This window comes from Oenanthe melanoleuca, chromosome 1, assembly GCF_029582105.1.
Source record: "Oenanthe melanoleuca isolate GR-GAL-2019-014 chromosome 1, OMel1.0, whole genome shotgun sequence".
Classification (NCBI taxonomy): Eukaryota; Metazoa; Chordata; class Aves; order Passeriformes; family Muscicapidae; genus Oenanthe; species Oenanthe melanoleuca.
The window spans coordinates 15655560-15670364 of record NC_079333.1 but is presented as its reverse complement, the minus strand read 5'-3'; the positions used below and the strand labels follow the sequence as shown (position 1 = coordinate 15670364).

At 58.4% G+C, this 14805-nt stretch overlaps 4 protein-coding genes across 6 annotated transcripts; 2 read left to right on the top strand and 2 right to left on the bottom strand.

Moving 5' to 3' along the window:
* Positions 1 to 1029: 1029 nt before the first annotated feature.
* On the bottom strand, positions 1030 to 5055 carry LAMTOR1 (late endosomal/lysosomal adaptor, MAPK and MTOR activator 1). The gene is made up of 5 exons (XM_056503403.1): positions 4852 to 5055; positions 3109 to 3254; positions 2090 to 2167; positions 1504 to 1630; positions 1030 to 1277 (listed from the first exon to the last, which is right to left on the bottom strand). Exons 1-5 carry the CDS (start codon positions 4891 to 4893, stop codon positions 1185 to 1187), a joined length of 486 nt encoding a protein of 161 aa, XP_056359378.1. The 5' UTR covers positions 4894 to 5055; the 3' UTR covers positions 1030 to 1184.
* A 95-nt stretch (positions 5056 to 5150) lies between these two features.
* On the top strand, positions 5151 to 9783 carry TOMT (transmembrane O-methyltransferase). Of its 3 annotated transcripts, XM_056484305.1 has the most exons (5): positions 5151 to 5425; positions 7445 to 7738; positions 8305 to 8581; positions 8900 to 9096; positions 9230 to 9783. In XM_056484305.1, the coding sequence occupies exons 3-5, from the start codon at positions 8320 to 8322 to the stop codon at positions 9548 to 9550; spliced, it is 780 nt and encodes a 259-aa protein (XP_056340280.1). In that variant the 5' UTR covers positions 5151 to 5425; positions 7445 to 7738; positions 8305 to 8319; the 3' UTR covers positions 9551 to 9783. The 3 variants fall into 3 exon arrangements, with proteins under 3 accessions (XP_056340280.1, XP_056340272.1, XP_056340290.1); XM_056484297.1 differs by lacking the exon at positions 7445 to 7738 and having other exon boundaries at positions 5157 to 5425; XM_056484315.1 differs by lacking the exon at positions 5151 to 5425 and having other exon boundaries at positions 7377 to 7738.
* A 41-nt stretch (positions 9784 to 9824) lies between these two features.
* ANAPC15 (anaphase promoting complex subunit 15) lies at positions 9825 to 11526 on the bottom strand. Its single transcript, XM_056484326.1, has 4 exons — positions 11405 to 11526; positions 10420 to 10479; positions 10209 to 10346; positions 9825 to 10092 (listed from the first exon to the last, which is right to left on the bottom strand). Exons 1-4 carry the CDS (start codon positions 11522 to 11524, stop codon positions 10045 to 10047), a joined length of 366 nt encoding a protein of 121 aa, XP_056340301.1. The 5' UTR covers positions 11525 to 11526; the 3' UTR covers positions 9825 to 10044.
* Positions 11527 to 12597: 1071 nt separating this feature from the next.
* Positions 12598 to 14378, top strand: LOC130249462 (folate receptor gamma-like). The gene is made up of 5 exons (XM_056484281.1): positions 12598 to 12683; positions 12855 to 13008; positions 13226 to 13414; positions 13488 to 13623; positions 13969 to 14378. The coding sequence occupies exons 1-5, from the start codon at positions 12637 to 12639 to the stop codon at positions 14241 to 14243; spliced, it is 801 nt and encodes a 266-aa protein (XP_056340256.1). The 5' UTR covers positions 12598 to 12636; the 3' UTR covers positions 14244 to 14378.
* The last annotated feature ends 427 nt before the right edge of the window (positions 14379 to 14805 follow it).

Sequence of the window (14805 nt, the reverse complement as noted above, 5' to 3'; positions counted from 1 at the left end):
TCACTGAGCGTTATGATTCCCAGATTATAAGAGAGCTAATGCATATGTCTCAAACATTATCAAACATAGATAATTGGATGGCTGTGGAGTCAAGCAAGGACTGTTTGTAATAAACAAGGACTGTTGATATTAACACACCATGAGAAAGAGAAAGATGTGGCTAAAGAAGAGGGGCAAGGTGAGATAGGGCAGCACTGAAAAAACATCCTTGTTGTAGTTCCTGCTGATAAGCACAAGAAAGTACAGCATAAGCACAGGAATGAGTGGCAGGAAGTTGGCATGGACTATAGGGTGGGATTAAGACCACCCAAGACCTCTAAACCCCTCTGACCCATTTCCCAGAAGACCTGAAAGAACAGACTGTGAATGATAACTAATTTGCATAGAAAATGAGAAATCCATCTTCAGGATGGGGAAACCTATCCATAAAAAGGTACCTTGCCATTTCCATGCCAAGTGATTTCTGATTATTTGTAAACCCTCTGACTTTTGACATTCCTTTCGACCATGAGCATTTATGAATCTTAGGTGCTTCCCTTCCCTTAAAGGTGGGTGTCCCCTTGGCCCTGTGGATCAGCATCAAAGGGGTGACAAGGAACAGACAGATACATGTAGCCCCCCCCACCAGGGCATGGCTCCCATCACATTTGACAGAGAAGAGTGGAGACAAGCACTGGATGAACGTGGCTTTATCTACTGTGGCAAAAAATAATAGTAATTAAAAAAAAAAAAAAAAGAAAAACAAACAACCGAAATAAAGGTCTAAACATGTAAAAAGGAGAAGAGATGGTGTTGGAGCCACCAGGCCCCACGCAGAGCCTCACATCCGCCTGGCTCCAGCCCACCCGTCCTGGTGACCTGGCACACGGTGCTGACCCACACCAGGGCCTCCTTGCACCGGCTGTTCCCTTTGTGCTCGTCCCTGTGCAAGGCAGCGTCCAGCTGACACAGCCTTCTCCCCACGCACACCCGCCCACCCACACACCCACGAGGAGGAGAAAGCCTCAAGCAATGCAGGTGGGCTCGACGTGCCAATGATGGGCGCCTTGGCATTTAGTAGGAAACAGGTATCTGTCCAAGTTCTGTGGCAGCAGCATGGGGAGGGAAGGGATATAAAGAGAAAAAAAATGGGGAAAAAACCAAAAACAACCCAAAGCGGTGAAGCAGCGGTGGTGGGGACAGGTTCAGGGGATGCCAAACTGTACAACCAGTTCTTCTTTGGCGTCGACACGGATCTGTGAGAGCGCACTGAAGGCGTAGGCAGCTATCCGGGACACCTGCGGGCACGAGGACATGGCTGTGTCACCAGTGGCTGCCGGTTGTCCCAAAGAAATTGTCACAGGAGGTAAGCCTCCAGCCCTAATGAGTCCCTAAGCCTGTCCTGGGCTTTGCCTCCACCTCTAACAAGGCCTTAAACCTGACCTAGGCTTTGCCCTAAGCTCTAATAAGTCATGTCAGGGCTCTGGGCAAGCCAGGCTCAGGGCTCACCCCAGCCCTGCTCACCTGCTGCAGGTCTGCAAAGGGGACAGGGTCACTGGCGAGCACTTGGTGCGGCTGGTTAGTCAGAGACGGCAGCAGCGGGAGCTTCTTCCAGTGCGTCAGGTTGTTGCTGAGCATGGCCAGGCGTGTGCTGTGAGGAGAGAGCAGCGAATGTCAGTGCCATGCCAAGACATGGGGACATCCAGAGGATAGGTGCTGTGCCCCCAGGCACTCAGCACCCCCAGGGAGAGAAAGGGAGAGCAGTGGTGCTGCACTCCCAGCATCCACCCCTCTTCACTCCCTGCAGCAGGAGGATGAGGGAGCATCCAGCTCTCCCACATAGGCGCCTTTCAAGCAGAAGCTTGAACGTCACATCCAGCCCCCCACCATCTGTCCCAAGGGCTGGGTGAACACAGAAGCCCTTTGTCCTGGGCTCTGCCACCTGCAGTGCCATGGGCCTTCCCTGAGCAGGCTGCACCCAGCTTTCCGAGATGCAGCCCTTCTACATGCTGAGTTCAATCCCCCAGGCCAGAACCCCTGGGACCTGCCCAGAGACACGCATGGCTGTGAAGGGACAGCAGGCACCCCAGGGGAGAAGTGCAGGTCCCACCTGTACTGCCTGGCTCTGTCCATGTACTCATGCTGCTCCATGCCCTGGGAATCTGCTGCCGACACATCGATGATATTGCTGCAGAGACACAAGACAGTGGCTCCCACTGGAGGCTCATTGCTCCCCCTGAATTCCCTCCCCATCTCAGAGCATCCTCTGACCAGGGTAGAAAAACCCAGCACCAGCCAGCACCCCAAAACAAACATCTCAAGGCCAAACTCGCTCAATGAATGCTGCCAGCTGGACACAAGTGTGTCAGGCTGGAGTGGCTGTTTGCCAGGAAGGAAATGCCAGGGACTGTTTGCCCACAGCTGCCCTGGGGCAGAGGCAGGCAGAGGCTGCAGGAAGCTGGGGGCTGGTCTGGGCTCTGGGGAGCTTGGCATGCAGCCACCTGAGAAGAAAGGAACCACTGGGAGGACAATGCACTTGGCAGATGTCCTGAGAGCCCTGGTACTGGGCTCTGGGCTCACAGAGGACCTGGGCACTTGCCCAGGGCCCTGCTGCAGTCCCACTGTGTGCACCCCACAGCAAAGGAATGCTCAGAGCTGCTGTGGCCCTGCATGTTGGACACACACCAGTGGCCACCAGCTCCCCAATGTCAGGCAGGGGAGCAGAGCATCCCAAAGCCCTACCAGCCAGGCTGGACACAGCCCTCTCCCCACAATGCCCCTGTGCATTTGAGGAAAAGCCTCCTCAGAAGGTGATACAGTGTTGCTGTCCCCCCAGCCACAGCTCCACATTCCTTATCCAAACTCTGCCCCTCTTCCCAGCCCAACAGCCAAGGGGTTACCTTACATCTAGGGTCTTCTCTGTGTCCCCATGGGGCTCAAAGCTGAGGGAGGGGGCTGTCTGAGGGCAGAGGGACATGGGGGCATTGCCACAGCTCCCCCCTTCCCCTCAGCACATATGGCTGCCCACCAGGGCCCACGGCCAGGCAGCCCCCAGCTGTGTGCCACATCAGGGTCACTGCTGGTCCCCGAGGCGTGCTGCCTGCCCCACGGGCACAGCCTGAGGCTTACATGGCTGTTTTGGCAAGGATGGAGGACAGCATGGCCTGCTCATCGGTGCGTGCCGACGGGAGGTTGTGGTAGCTCTGCTCCGCTCCATTCAGCACCTTGTTGGGTGGGCTGGCTGCCGGCTCCAGCAGCCGCTTTGTCTCTTCCTCCTGAGTGAAAGGCAAGAGGAAAATCAACCCTGGCTTCCCCACACCAGCACCATACACCCCACAGGATGAGGTGAATCTCAACCTTCCCTCACCAGCCAGGAGGGCTCCCTGTGCATCCCAGTGTAACCCAGAACAGCCTCAGCTCTGCCAGACACCTCTTTGCCCAATTCTTTTGCTTTCTCCCAGCTGAAGCCCCTCCCAGCCACAAAGGCAGCAAGTGCGGCTGAAATCAGGCAGCACATTTGGAGTGGCCAATCCTGCAGGCAAGAGTCTGCAGCCAGCATCCAACTGCATGAAACCCCACAGCTAATGAGGACCACCTGGGCCAAGTGAACCCCACCTGCCACAGCCCAGGGATTGTGTGGGGTGGGGAGTTCCCAGAGGCACAGGGCATGGTCCTCCACTCACACCAGGAGGTGCAGACCTGCAGCTCAGCCCTTGATCCTCTGGCTTGTCTGAATGGTGCTGCAGGGGCTGTGAGAAGAGCCCAGTAGGGAGATCATGGGCACAAACACCCAAGAGAACATGATCACAGAATCAGTAAATTGGAAAAGCGCTCTGAGCCCAACTGTTCTTTCAGCACTGCCGAGCCCACCACTAAACCATGCCCCCAAGTGCCAAGCAGCTTTTAAACCTCCAGGGATGGGGACTCCAACACTGTTCTGGGCAGCCTGTGCCAGGGCTGCACAACACTTTTAGGGAATTTTTCCCGAATATCTAACTGAAACCTTCCACGGCGCAACCAGAGGCCCTTTCCTCCTGTCCTGTCCCTTGTTCCCCGGGAACATAGCCAGACCCCCACCCTGCTGTCAGGGAGTTGTGGAGAGTGAGAAGATCATTCCCGAGCCTCCTCTTCTGGAGGCTGAGCCACTTCAGCTCCTTCAGCCACTTCTTGTGCTCCAGCCCCTTCTCCAACTCCACTCCCTTCTCTGGACATGCTCAAGCCTTTCCACGTCTGGTCCCGAAAGGACGCTCAGCCTGTGACCCATGGTGAGCTGTGAGTGCAACCACTCCTGCATACACGCCGTCTTTGGCATCTCCAGCTCCTCCCCGGCCAGAAGCTTCCTCTCCCCTTCCTCCTGCTGGGAAATGCTGCGATACTCCAGCCCAGGCCCTTCTCCTTCCTTTGTGGAGGTGTGAGCTGGCCGGGCTCCCCTGGGACGGGCTGTCACAGCCGAGCTCCCGCCGCACCCGGGGATTAAGTTTCGCGGGACAGGTGACAGCCCCGGTTCTGCCCCGGCCCCTGAGCAGTCGCGCTGCCCCAAGAAGGAAAATCTGGCGCCGGTGCAGCCTGAGGCCTCGGACCGACACCTGCAGCGGGACGGCAGAAGAGTCCGGCACGACCCCCGAGCCCCCGCCCGCAGCCCCCACGCGGCACCAGGGGAACACACGCGAGGAACGAGTGACACGAAGGCGGCGGCAGGCGGGAGCAGCGCTCGGACACTGCCCGGCAGCGGCGAAGGGCCGGGCCCCGCCGGGGACGCGCGCTCTGCCCCCCCGCCAGCGGGCGGCCCCGGGGGAGCCGGGAGCGGGGCCGAGCGTCCCTCCCGGCGCCACCCCCGCCGCGGGCCTCGCGTCCCCCCGGCACCGGGCCCACCTGGTCGGAGGCCTCGGCCTCGCTGCTGTAGCAGCAGCCCATGGCGAGCGCGGCCCCGGCTCCGGCACGGCCCCGCCGCGCGGTCACGTGAGCGCCGAGTCAGCGCGGTCACGTGAGCGGCGGGGAAACACACACACACGCACTCACAGTCGCGCGCGCGCGCTGCCGCGCCCGGCGCCGGGGGCGCGCACGGCGGTGTCACGTGGGACGGGGCGGCGCTCGCACGTGGGCTACGTCACGCGGCCTGGCGCGCGCGGTCACGTGCTCCTGCAGCGCACCGGCCCCTCCTCCCCGCGCTCCCGATGTGTTCCCCGCGCGCTCCCGGTGTGTTCCCCGCGCGCTCCTGCGCTCACACCGCATGCTCCCGGGGCTCCTGGTGTTCCCGTGTTCCCAGGCCTTCCAGTGCTCAGAATATAAAGTGGTGGGAAGAATGAGGAAGAGGGGGATGTCTGGAGCGATGGTGCTTTTCTTCCCAAATAATTGCAACTTGTGATGGGGCCCTGCTCTCCTGGAATAGATGAACACCCGTTTGCCCATGTGAAGTGGTGACTTAATTCCTTGTTTTGCTTTGCTTGTATGTGTGGACTTTGCTTTTCCTATTAACCTCTTTATCTCAATCTCAACCCACAAGTCCAGTTTTTACCCTTCCAACTCTCTCCCCGATCTTGCTGATGGGGGAGAGAGCAAGCAGATGTGTGGGGCTTGGTTGCTGGCTGGGGCTAAACCACGACTGTCCTTATTTGTCATCCAGCGTGGGGCACTAAGTGTTGAGGTAACAATAGATCTGTCCAAAGTGGGTTGGAAACAAAGTTGATCTCAGTTTTTGCTGTATTGAGTCCAGAGCCACTGGTCACAATGGTGCTTGGTCTGTTCCTGTGGGTGTGGTACCCAACCCTGGCTCTATTCCTGGCTCACTCCTCGGGGTGACCTTTTACAGAGCAGGGACAAGGATCAGCATTTCTTTGTTGCTGTACTGTGGGATATGAATTTATGACATGATAGCATCAAGTGCAATGGTGGTACTCTGGGATGTGTGTTCAGTGCTGCTCTCCCACCCTTACTTCAGCACTACCTTTGGGAGCCCATTAATAACCATACCCAGTCTGGGGGGGTAGCAGGGGAAGGATGATTTTCCCCCTTTCCCCTGCCTTTTCTTCCTTCAGGCCTGCTACAACAGCTTTTGAGAATTTTGCATTCCCTTTGGATGGCAAGGAAAGTGTGTTCTTGTTGCTATGTCTGCTGTGTCTCAGTGCAGTCCACACTTTGTTTCGAGTCACGTTTGGAGTCAGAACAGAGATTTCCAAGAAGGCCAGTCAGAGACCTGAACCAAGGGGGAGTAGTCATGAGTGGCATGGAATGTGCCAGAAAATTGGCCAATTTTTTGAAGAATTCTCTGCTCCAGTGGTTTGGGAGTTCAACCCTGAACAACTACAGGACTCTGATAAAAAGACAGAATATTTGCAGGGAGAATACAGTGGCAACTCCAGACATGAGCAGCTTACTGCAGTGTGTTGGGCCCTAGCTACTCGTCATGGGACACTAGTGGTCAGTAGCCAGCACCCTCACGGGGGAAGGAGGAAACAGAACAACAGGCACCGTGGCCACGCTAACTGCAGCTGAACCAGGGGAACAGCCCGTGCTGGGAGCAGTCAGGCCTGCACAGAAGAAGGAATCCAAGACAAAATCAGTTCAGTTAGTGAGGGATGGCAAAGCAGGGCCCTCAGAACAAGAGGAGGAGGCAGGGCCAGAGAAAATCACCCAGTCCTTGTCCCCAGGTGGGCTGTAAGATGTGTGAAAAGGTTCCAGTCACCAGTTAGGTATGCCCCGGTGACCTGGCTGCTCCAGTGCTGGGATATCCTGGCCCACAATATGAAGTGAAGCCAAGCAACTGGGATCCTTGTCCTGGGATGTTAACATTGACAGGGGCATCAGGAAGAGGACAGAAACTCTCAGGCTCTGAACTCCTGTCAAGCACGAGCGAAAGGCATTCTCCCAAGGATGATTGAGTGGTGCATTAAGTGTAACACCATGGAGCAAGGTACCCAGTATCTTGGAGAGAATTGGCTGTACTGGAGGTTGATTCTACTCTAGGGATTCAAAAAAACGAAGTCCCCTTTAGGCCCAGATGACCAGTGTGCACATCCTGGTGGCACAAGTTTGTACAGAGCATGCCATTTTCATATGGCAACTCTGTTGAGTAAATTGGCAGAGGGAGCTGTCTGGTATCATCTGTTGCTAGGAGAGGGGTGCTCTTCCATGTGAATCTTTTCTTTTCTTGTACCCTCTGTGGTTAGTATTGTTGCTGTTTTCTTAAAGCCAGTAAATTGTTATTATCTCAACCTGAGATCTTTACCTTTTGAGCCTCCAATTCTCCTCTCCATCCACCGCTGTGGGAAGGGGGAGAGGAAAGCAGGGGAGCAAGAGAATGGGCATGGTTTGGGGGTCTCGGTGGGGACACTGAACAGGGCAGTACCATCCCTAAACTACAACAGATTCCAGTGCCCCAATCCTCCACACCCCCAGTGCTCCCAATGCCCCCATGGTCCCTGGACCCACAGTGTCCCCAGCGTCCACTGATTCTGGCTCCCCTCAGTCCTCCTGGTGCCCAGTGCTTCTGGCTCTCCGTGCTCCTAGTGCCCAGTGTTTCCAGTACCCAGTATCCTCAGTGCAGTGACAGGACTCCAGCTCCAGTATCACCACCCCAGGACCCCCTGTGCAGCCCAGGAATACCTCCCAGCCCCCAGCCTGGTCTCCATTGCCAGCCCTACTGAGCTGGTAACCGGAGCTCTGATAGCAGCTACAGCTGAGGTGACACCATCAATAATTGAGTGGCAGCAGGGCTCCACACAGGACTGCCTGCCTCTGCCTGCCTGGACTGTGGGGACAGGTAGGTGCCACCCCCATTGCTCTATCTTGTCGCTGTGGCTGGGCACCCCCAACAGCTCAGGGTGTGGGGAGCAGGGTGTGAGGTACAGGATGTGGGGGGTGGGAGCAGCAAAGCTGGACCAAGGCGGGTGCAAGGGGTTGTGCTGTACAAGGCTCCTCACAGCAGCACAATCCCCGGGGATGCCAGCCCTGCCAACCCCAATATCTGGACCCCGGCAGATGGGTCCCCAGCCAAGGCACAGGGACCTCCACAGCATCCTGGGGTGCCCCAGCCCTGCAGCACTGGAGCCCAGGGACAGGTACTTCCAGGGGGTGCCCAGCACAGCCAACTCATGGCATGAGTGGGAGCTGTGAGGCTGACACCCTGGGAGGAGATAGATTTGCCTCGTTATAGTTTAGGGCTTACATGCTTCAACGATCTCTGCACAGGGGAGATTTTCAAAGCCTGAGCCCAAGGTTATGCCACTGATAGTGGACACAAAGGGTGCAGAACTTCCCATTTGGCAGAACTCCTAAGATAAGTAAGAAACTAACGAAGTCAACTCAGTAACTGTGCAAAAATCACAGCCTCGCTCACTTGTGATGGTGTCCCCGGCGATTGCCCTGGCCTTCCTGCCCTTCATTGTCACCCTGCTGATCCGCTATCGGCACTACCTGCTGCTGCTGTACCGGGCAGTGCTGGTGGCCTGGCTGCGGGACCGGCTCACTGGCACCTCGCGGGAGCAGCGCGCCTTCCAGTATGTGCTGGCCCACGCCATCCCTGGGGACCCCCACCACATCCTCCAGACCTTCGATCAGTGGTGCTACCACTGTGAGCACCTCAGCTGTGTGGGGCCTGACAAAGGTGAGTGCCACCCTTGCTTGCCCACACCACACGGGGCATGGCACTGAGCATGGCCACGGCACCATTGGCTGTGACAGTGCTGGTGTGGGGACAGCACCATTGGCATGGCAGTAGCAGTGTTGATATAGCCGTAGTATTGTTGGCATGATTGTGGCCAATTGCACCGCCAGCGCAGCCACGGCACTGTTGGCATGGCTATGGCATTTCTGGCATGGCTGTCCTCCATCCCTCTGGGCACCGGGAAGTGCCTGGCACTTTGCCGTGCCCAGGGCTGGGGTGGCAAGGTTTGTGGGTGCTGAGAGGCACGTGCCGTGTCAGGGCGGATCGTGGAGCGGGTGCTGCTGGAGCAGGCACCGCTGCGGGTGCTGGAGCTGGGCACATACTGCGGCTATGGCACCGTGCTGCTGGCACAGGGGCTCCCCCCAGGCGCCCGCCTCTACACCATCGAGGGGGACCCTCGACACGCCGCTGTGGCAGAGAAGGTCATCCGCCTGGCCGGCTTCAGCGAGCAGACGGTGAGTACCTGGACGCTGGGATAAAGCCCAGCTCTGCACCTGAAACCAGGGAGGGATGGGTGAGGGTCCTTCACTGTGAAGCAGGGTGGTGGGTGGGCACCCTGGCCCAGCAACTGAGGGCGCTGCAGCACAGGTGGAGCTGATCGTGGGCCCCTCGGAGGAGGTGATACCCCACCTGCGGGAGAAGCACGGCCTGATGAACGCCAACTTGGTCTTCATGGATCACTGGAAACGCTGCTACCTGCGGGACCTACGGCTGCTGGAGAGCCACCAGCTGCTGGCTGAGGGGGCCACCATCCTGGCTGACAACGTCCTCTTCCCTGGGGCACCCCACTTCCTGCAGTACGCCAAGACCTGCGGCAAGTACCACTGCAAGGTGCACCGCGCCAGCCTGGAGTACTTCCGCACCATTCCCGACGGCATTGCCGAGCTCCGTTACACCGGCGCCCGCTGAGCCCCTGCCGTGCAGGGGCAGGGTTACCACGGCAGTGCCGGGTCCCCAACGCCCCGCTCAGCCTCAACATGGGCTCTGGAGCAAACACAGTGGCTGCTGTGGTCTGTGGTGGGGTGCAGTGGGTAATGAGGGGGCTCATTCCCCGTGGTGCTGCTGCCTGCCCTGCACAGGGAGAGGTCTGCCAGGCACACCAGTGGATGGTGGGAAGCAGACATGCACTTGCCTGGCTGGTACCCCCTGCCTTCCCTGGTGGCCTCACACACCTGATTTGGCATTGTTTACTCTCAAACAGTTTATTAGAAAAAAAGATGTGTCAGCTCCAATGTGCTGGGTGGCAGTCTCCCCTCTGGCTCCCCTGGGTGAGGGGCCTTGCCTCTGAACCCCCTGCCCCACGTAGCACCTGTGGCAAGAGGAGCTTCACTGAACTGTCCCCTAGAGCCCTGGGGGGGCAAAGGTTCTCCCTCAGCCTCCAGTTTGGTGCGGTTGTGGCAGAATCAGATCATCCACTGGTCCTGATCCTGCTCTGTCCCCTCCATGTCCACCTGGGAAAGAGAGAGGTTTGAGATCTCCCACTGGAGCGAGGAGGACAACCTCCAGAGCTCATGCTCAGGGTCCCACACACATCACACCCCCTGCTTTGGGATCTCACACTACTTACCTCATTGATCTCCCCATCATCAGGAGACTCATTATAATCATTCATCTCGTCCATATCCTGCATGTCCTCATCATCTTCTGAGTCTTCTTCGCTGTCTTCATCATCTTCATCATCCTCCTCTTCCTCCTCATCATAGTGCTGTGGACACAACAGCTCCAGCAAACCCATCAAGCCCTCTGGCAACCCCCCACTTCCCTGCCCACACACCCACCTCAGATGCTGGCTTTCCTATGGGCACCAAGTTGTTGTCCTTCTCAGCGATGCTCTGCAGCTGGGGAAGGGAGAGAGGCAGGTGAGCACCCCGACAGCTCCATGATATCCTGGCAAACAGGTCCCTCTGGGGCTGCTGGCTTGTGTCGCTTCCTGACCATGCCTATTTCCAGCCCGAGTCCTGCTGCCTCCCTGGTATTCCCCAGCCAAGCAGGGAAGAGCAGCTACAGACATCTGCCTCAACGCCCTGGCACCAGGCAGGGCGGTCCCAATGTCACTCTGGGGCTGAGAGGGTTCGAGGTGTTCCCTATGTGTGGCATGAGCAGCTCAAACACAAAGCTTTATCAAAAAGGAACCAAATCTGAGACATCTGATCAGCCAGATGAACACAACCACAGCAGATAATTAAAGCTCAATTAAAACACATCAGCACCTCCCACCCAGAGGGACTTGGAACCTCTTCCAAGTGCTGGAGTTTTAATTGATTTAAACTTTATTATTTAATTATAGAAACTTAATTACTGATTTCTTTTTTAAACTTTAATCAAATATAAGTTCTTCCCCCCATACTCAGGGGCACTGCAGCACCAAACCACGCTCACAGCGCAAACATTTGTCAGTTACCGGGATCAGAAATCGCTCCTCACCTCCCTCGGGAGATTAGTTAATTAATTTATTGGGAGCTGGTGCAGGAGCCTCAGTTCAGCAGCAGCTCATTAATTAAACCGCACACAGTAAACGGGGAGCTCCGGCACCAGCGTGACACACGGATGACAGACACGAGAGTAGCGGTGTCCGAGCCGGCAACATCGGCACAGGATGCTGAAACACGGGCACACGGGGGACCGATGCACCGTGCGCCGCGAACCCCAGCCCGGGCACTGCCTCGAGCACCCGCTGAAGGAGCGGGGGTCACTTCCCCAGCCCCCAGCTCGTTCCCGGCCTCCTGACACCCAACCCCGCATCTCCCCTCACCCGGTGCCCACCCAGGCCTGGTGCTGCTGCTCCTGCTGCTGCAGCTCGGTCTCATCAACGCACGGCCGGTCGAGATTGAACCAGAGCGACTCGGTGAGGCGGGGCAGCAGTGAGGGGAAGAGCGTGGACATGGCTGGAGCAGCGCCAGGCCGGCGCCGGCCGCCCAGCCGGAAGTGGGGCCCAAGCCGGAAGCAGTTACAGCGCAAAGAGCATGCGCAGAGCGAGCACGGTTATGCCTGGTGGGGCCAGGCGCATAAGGGGAAGAATGGGTGGGGCGTGGCCTGGGGCGGGGCGAGCTTGATTGACAGGTGGCGGGCTGGGCCCCCCGCGGTCCGAGTGTGGGGCCTCTATGACGGGCCGGGCATACGTGACTATCCCGGAGTTATCTGTGACCCCAATGGGGAGGATCTGTAAGCCAATGAGGGGGTATATGTGATCCCCACAGAATATGTGTGCCGAATGGTGGGTGACCCCCACAGGTACCAGCGACCCCAGTTGGGAGGTATCTGTGATCCTCATGGGCTATCTGCTCCTTTGGGGGCGACTGTCATCCTTGGGTGGGGGTATCCGTCATCTGTGACCCCGCTATGGGGTATCTTCCCCTCTCCTCAGAGCATCTGTGACCCCCGGGGAATGTCTCCCCTCATCATGAAGTATCAGCACCTTCCAAGGTATCTTACCTCCCTTCCCCCCATCTGGAGCCATGTTTCTCACTGGTGGATTTCTGTTCTTCCCCAGCCTCAGGTGACTGCTCTCCCCCAGGGTATCTGCTCCCCCCTCCATGGGGCATCTGTGATCCCCTGGAGTACCTGTAATTCCATTAGGAGTACCTGTCTCTGTGGCCATCTGTGACCCCACAGGGGTACCCGTCCCCACCAGCAACATCTCTTACCCACTGTAGTGTTCCCCCCAGTCACTCACAGAGATCTTGGAGTGCTAGGGGCCAGGTCCTGCCCCTCGTGCTGGTGTCAGGGAATCAGGCCACCTCCCACAGGAGGGAAGGAAAAACAGCCACAGGTGGATTTTGGCTGCTGCTGGCCCCAGCCTGGCGCCAGGAGGATGAATCCCAGCTGCATGCGGGGCTGGGGGGGGGCCGGCACGGTCACGAGTGTCAATCCAGAACACAGCAGGGTGCCAGGGCGCGGTGCACTGTCTCCTCCATGCCCTTCCTGCTGCCCAATCGGCCGCTTTCCCACGTCCCGTGATCAGTGGCCAAGGGTTGTGCTGCGCCCCGACCTTTGAGATGAGCTGTGCTCGTCCCACGGCACCCGGAGCCCAGCTGCCCCCCAGGTAAGAGCCCCGACCCCTGGCACCCCCCGGTTAAGATCCCAGACCCCACTGTTGGTGGTTCTGGGCAGTGACCGTGTGCTGCTGCACTTCCACATGCACGGTGGGGGACTTTGTCCCTGCTGCCACCGCGTCTCTCAGTGCTGCCGTCCTGACCTGCTGTCGCCCTGGCAGAGCGATGGCAGCGCTGTTGGCTCTGCTGGTGCTGGTGGCCTGGCCAGCTGCCACCGCAGCAGCGACAGTGACACAGGACTCGGTGCTCAACATCTGCATGGACGCCAAGCATCATAAAACAGAGCCTGGCCCTGAGGGGCAGCTCTACGGGCAGGTACGTTCCTCATCCACTGCACCAGCACCCACTGGTGTCACTTGCTGTGGGGTCACCTGGATGGAGGATGGGGGGCTCTGTGCCCCGACATGAATTCCATCACCCAGTGTCACCCACCCACGGGCACTGGTGCTTTCCCTGGACCCACAGCAGGTCCCAGCTGAGCCCCTGGTGGGTCCTGATGGGTCCCAGCTGAGCCCCGGCTGCCCCGGTGCAGTGTGTCCTCTGGAAGGACAACGCCTGCTGCACTGCCAACACCAGCATGGAAGCCCATCAGGATCAGTCCTACCTGTACAACTTCAACTGGGACCACTGTGGGGCCATGCCAGAGAAGTGCAAGCGCCACTTCATTCAGGACACGTGTCTCTATGAGTGTTCCCCCAACCTGGGGCCATGGATCGACCAGGTAGGTGCAGATCCCTCCCTCACCCACCTACAGGATCCCTGGGGTGAACTGGGGGAATCTGGGGGCCCTGCAGGCAGACAACAGCTGGAGGAAGGAGCGGATCCGGGATGTGCCACTGTGCCAGGAGGACTGTGAGCAGTGGTGGGAGGATTGCCAGGATGCTGTCACTTGCAAGGTCAACTGGCACACGGGCTGGAACTGGACTACAGGTGAGTGGGGGTTGGGGGGGCACCCCCCATCATGCCTTGACCCTCCTGTGGGTCTCCAGTCACCCTCCATCTTGCTGCAAGGGAGATTGTGTCCACCCTCTCTGGTGGCTGTGAGTGGGTCTGGGGAGTGAGGGTCCCCATGGAGTAGGGGAGGCAGCCAGGTGGGAGTCCCCTGTGCATGTGAGTGGGTCTGGGGGTGTGGGGTGATGTGATAGACCCTGTGCCACCTTGAGGTCAGCTCTGTCTTCCCCAGCAACGCCAGGGGGACCCACCTGCACCATGCACAGGGGAACAATACCCATTTCCCAAAGCCCTTCACCCACTTCACCCCCTGCCTGCCCCCAGGCACCAACCAGTGTCCCAAGGGTGCCATGTGCCAGAAGTTCAAGTACGTGTTCCCCACGGCGGCTGCACTCTGCGAGCAGGTCTGGTCTGGCTCCTACAAGTACACGTCCCACCACCGTGGCAGCGGCCGCTGCATCCAGATGTGGTTCGATCCCGCGCAGGGGAACCCCAATGTCGCCGTCGCCCAATATTACGCCCGTGGCGATGCTCCCCCAACCTACCCGCTCTCTATCCTGCTGTCTCTGCTGCCCCTCACCCTCCTGGCCCCGCTCTAAGCAGGAGGGGCTGCAGGCAGGAGCAGGCAGTAGATGGGCAGAGGGGTCACCAGGCTGCCTTGTGCCTCCCCATGAGATGTCCCCAAGCTGTGTCCCCCCCAGGCATGTGGCTTATGAATAAACACTCCTGCTCTACTTGGTGTTGGGTGCTATGGGGCTGAGGGCTGGGGAGAGTAATAGGATGGTGGAGGAACCTGGGGGTGTCTGATCCTGCTTCCGGTGGGGAGATGAAGCAGACACCCCTCCAATTCATTTGTACCAACCAACCTGGCTACCCGGCACTGCCTCCCCCAAACCACTGTGCCAGCCAAAGCAGAAGGTACAGGGCTGCCTGCCCCTAGGGCCCAGGGGGATGGGATCGCTGAATGTGTCCAAGCACCTGACACGGCTCCGGGCATCACTGACATCGTGGGGTGCACAGGCCGAGACTGGGAAAATTATGGGGAAAAAGAGAAGAACATCCCGGGGACCCTGAGGTGGGAGCATAACTGTCAATGGAGTTCTGCCAGCCCGGAGCTCAACCCAGGGGTCCCTTTCTCCACATGCTCAGTGTTCCCAGCCG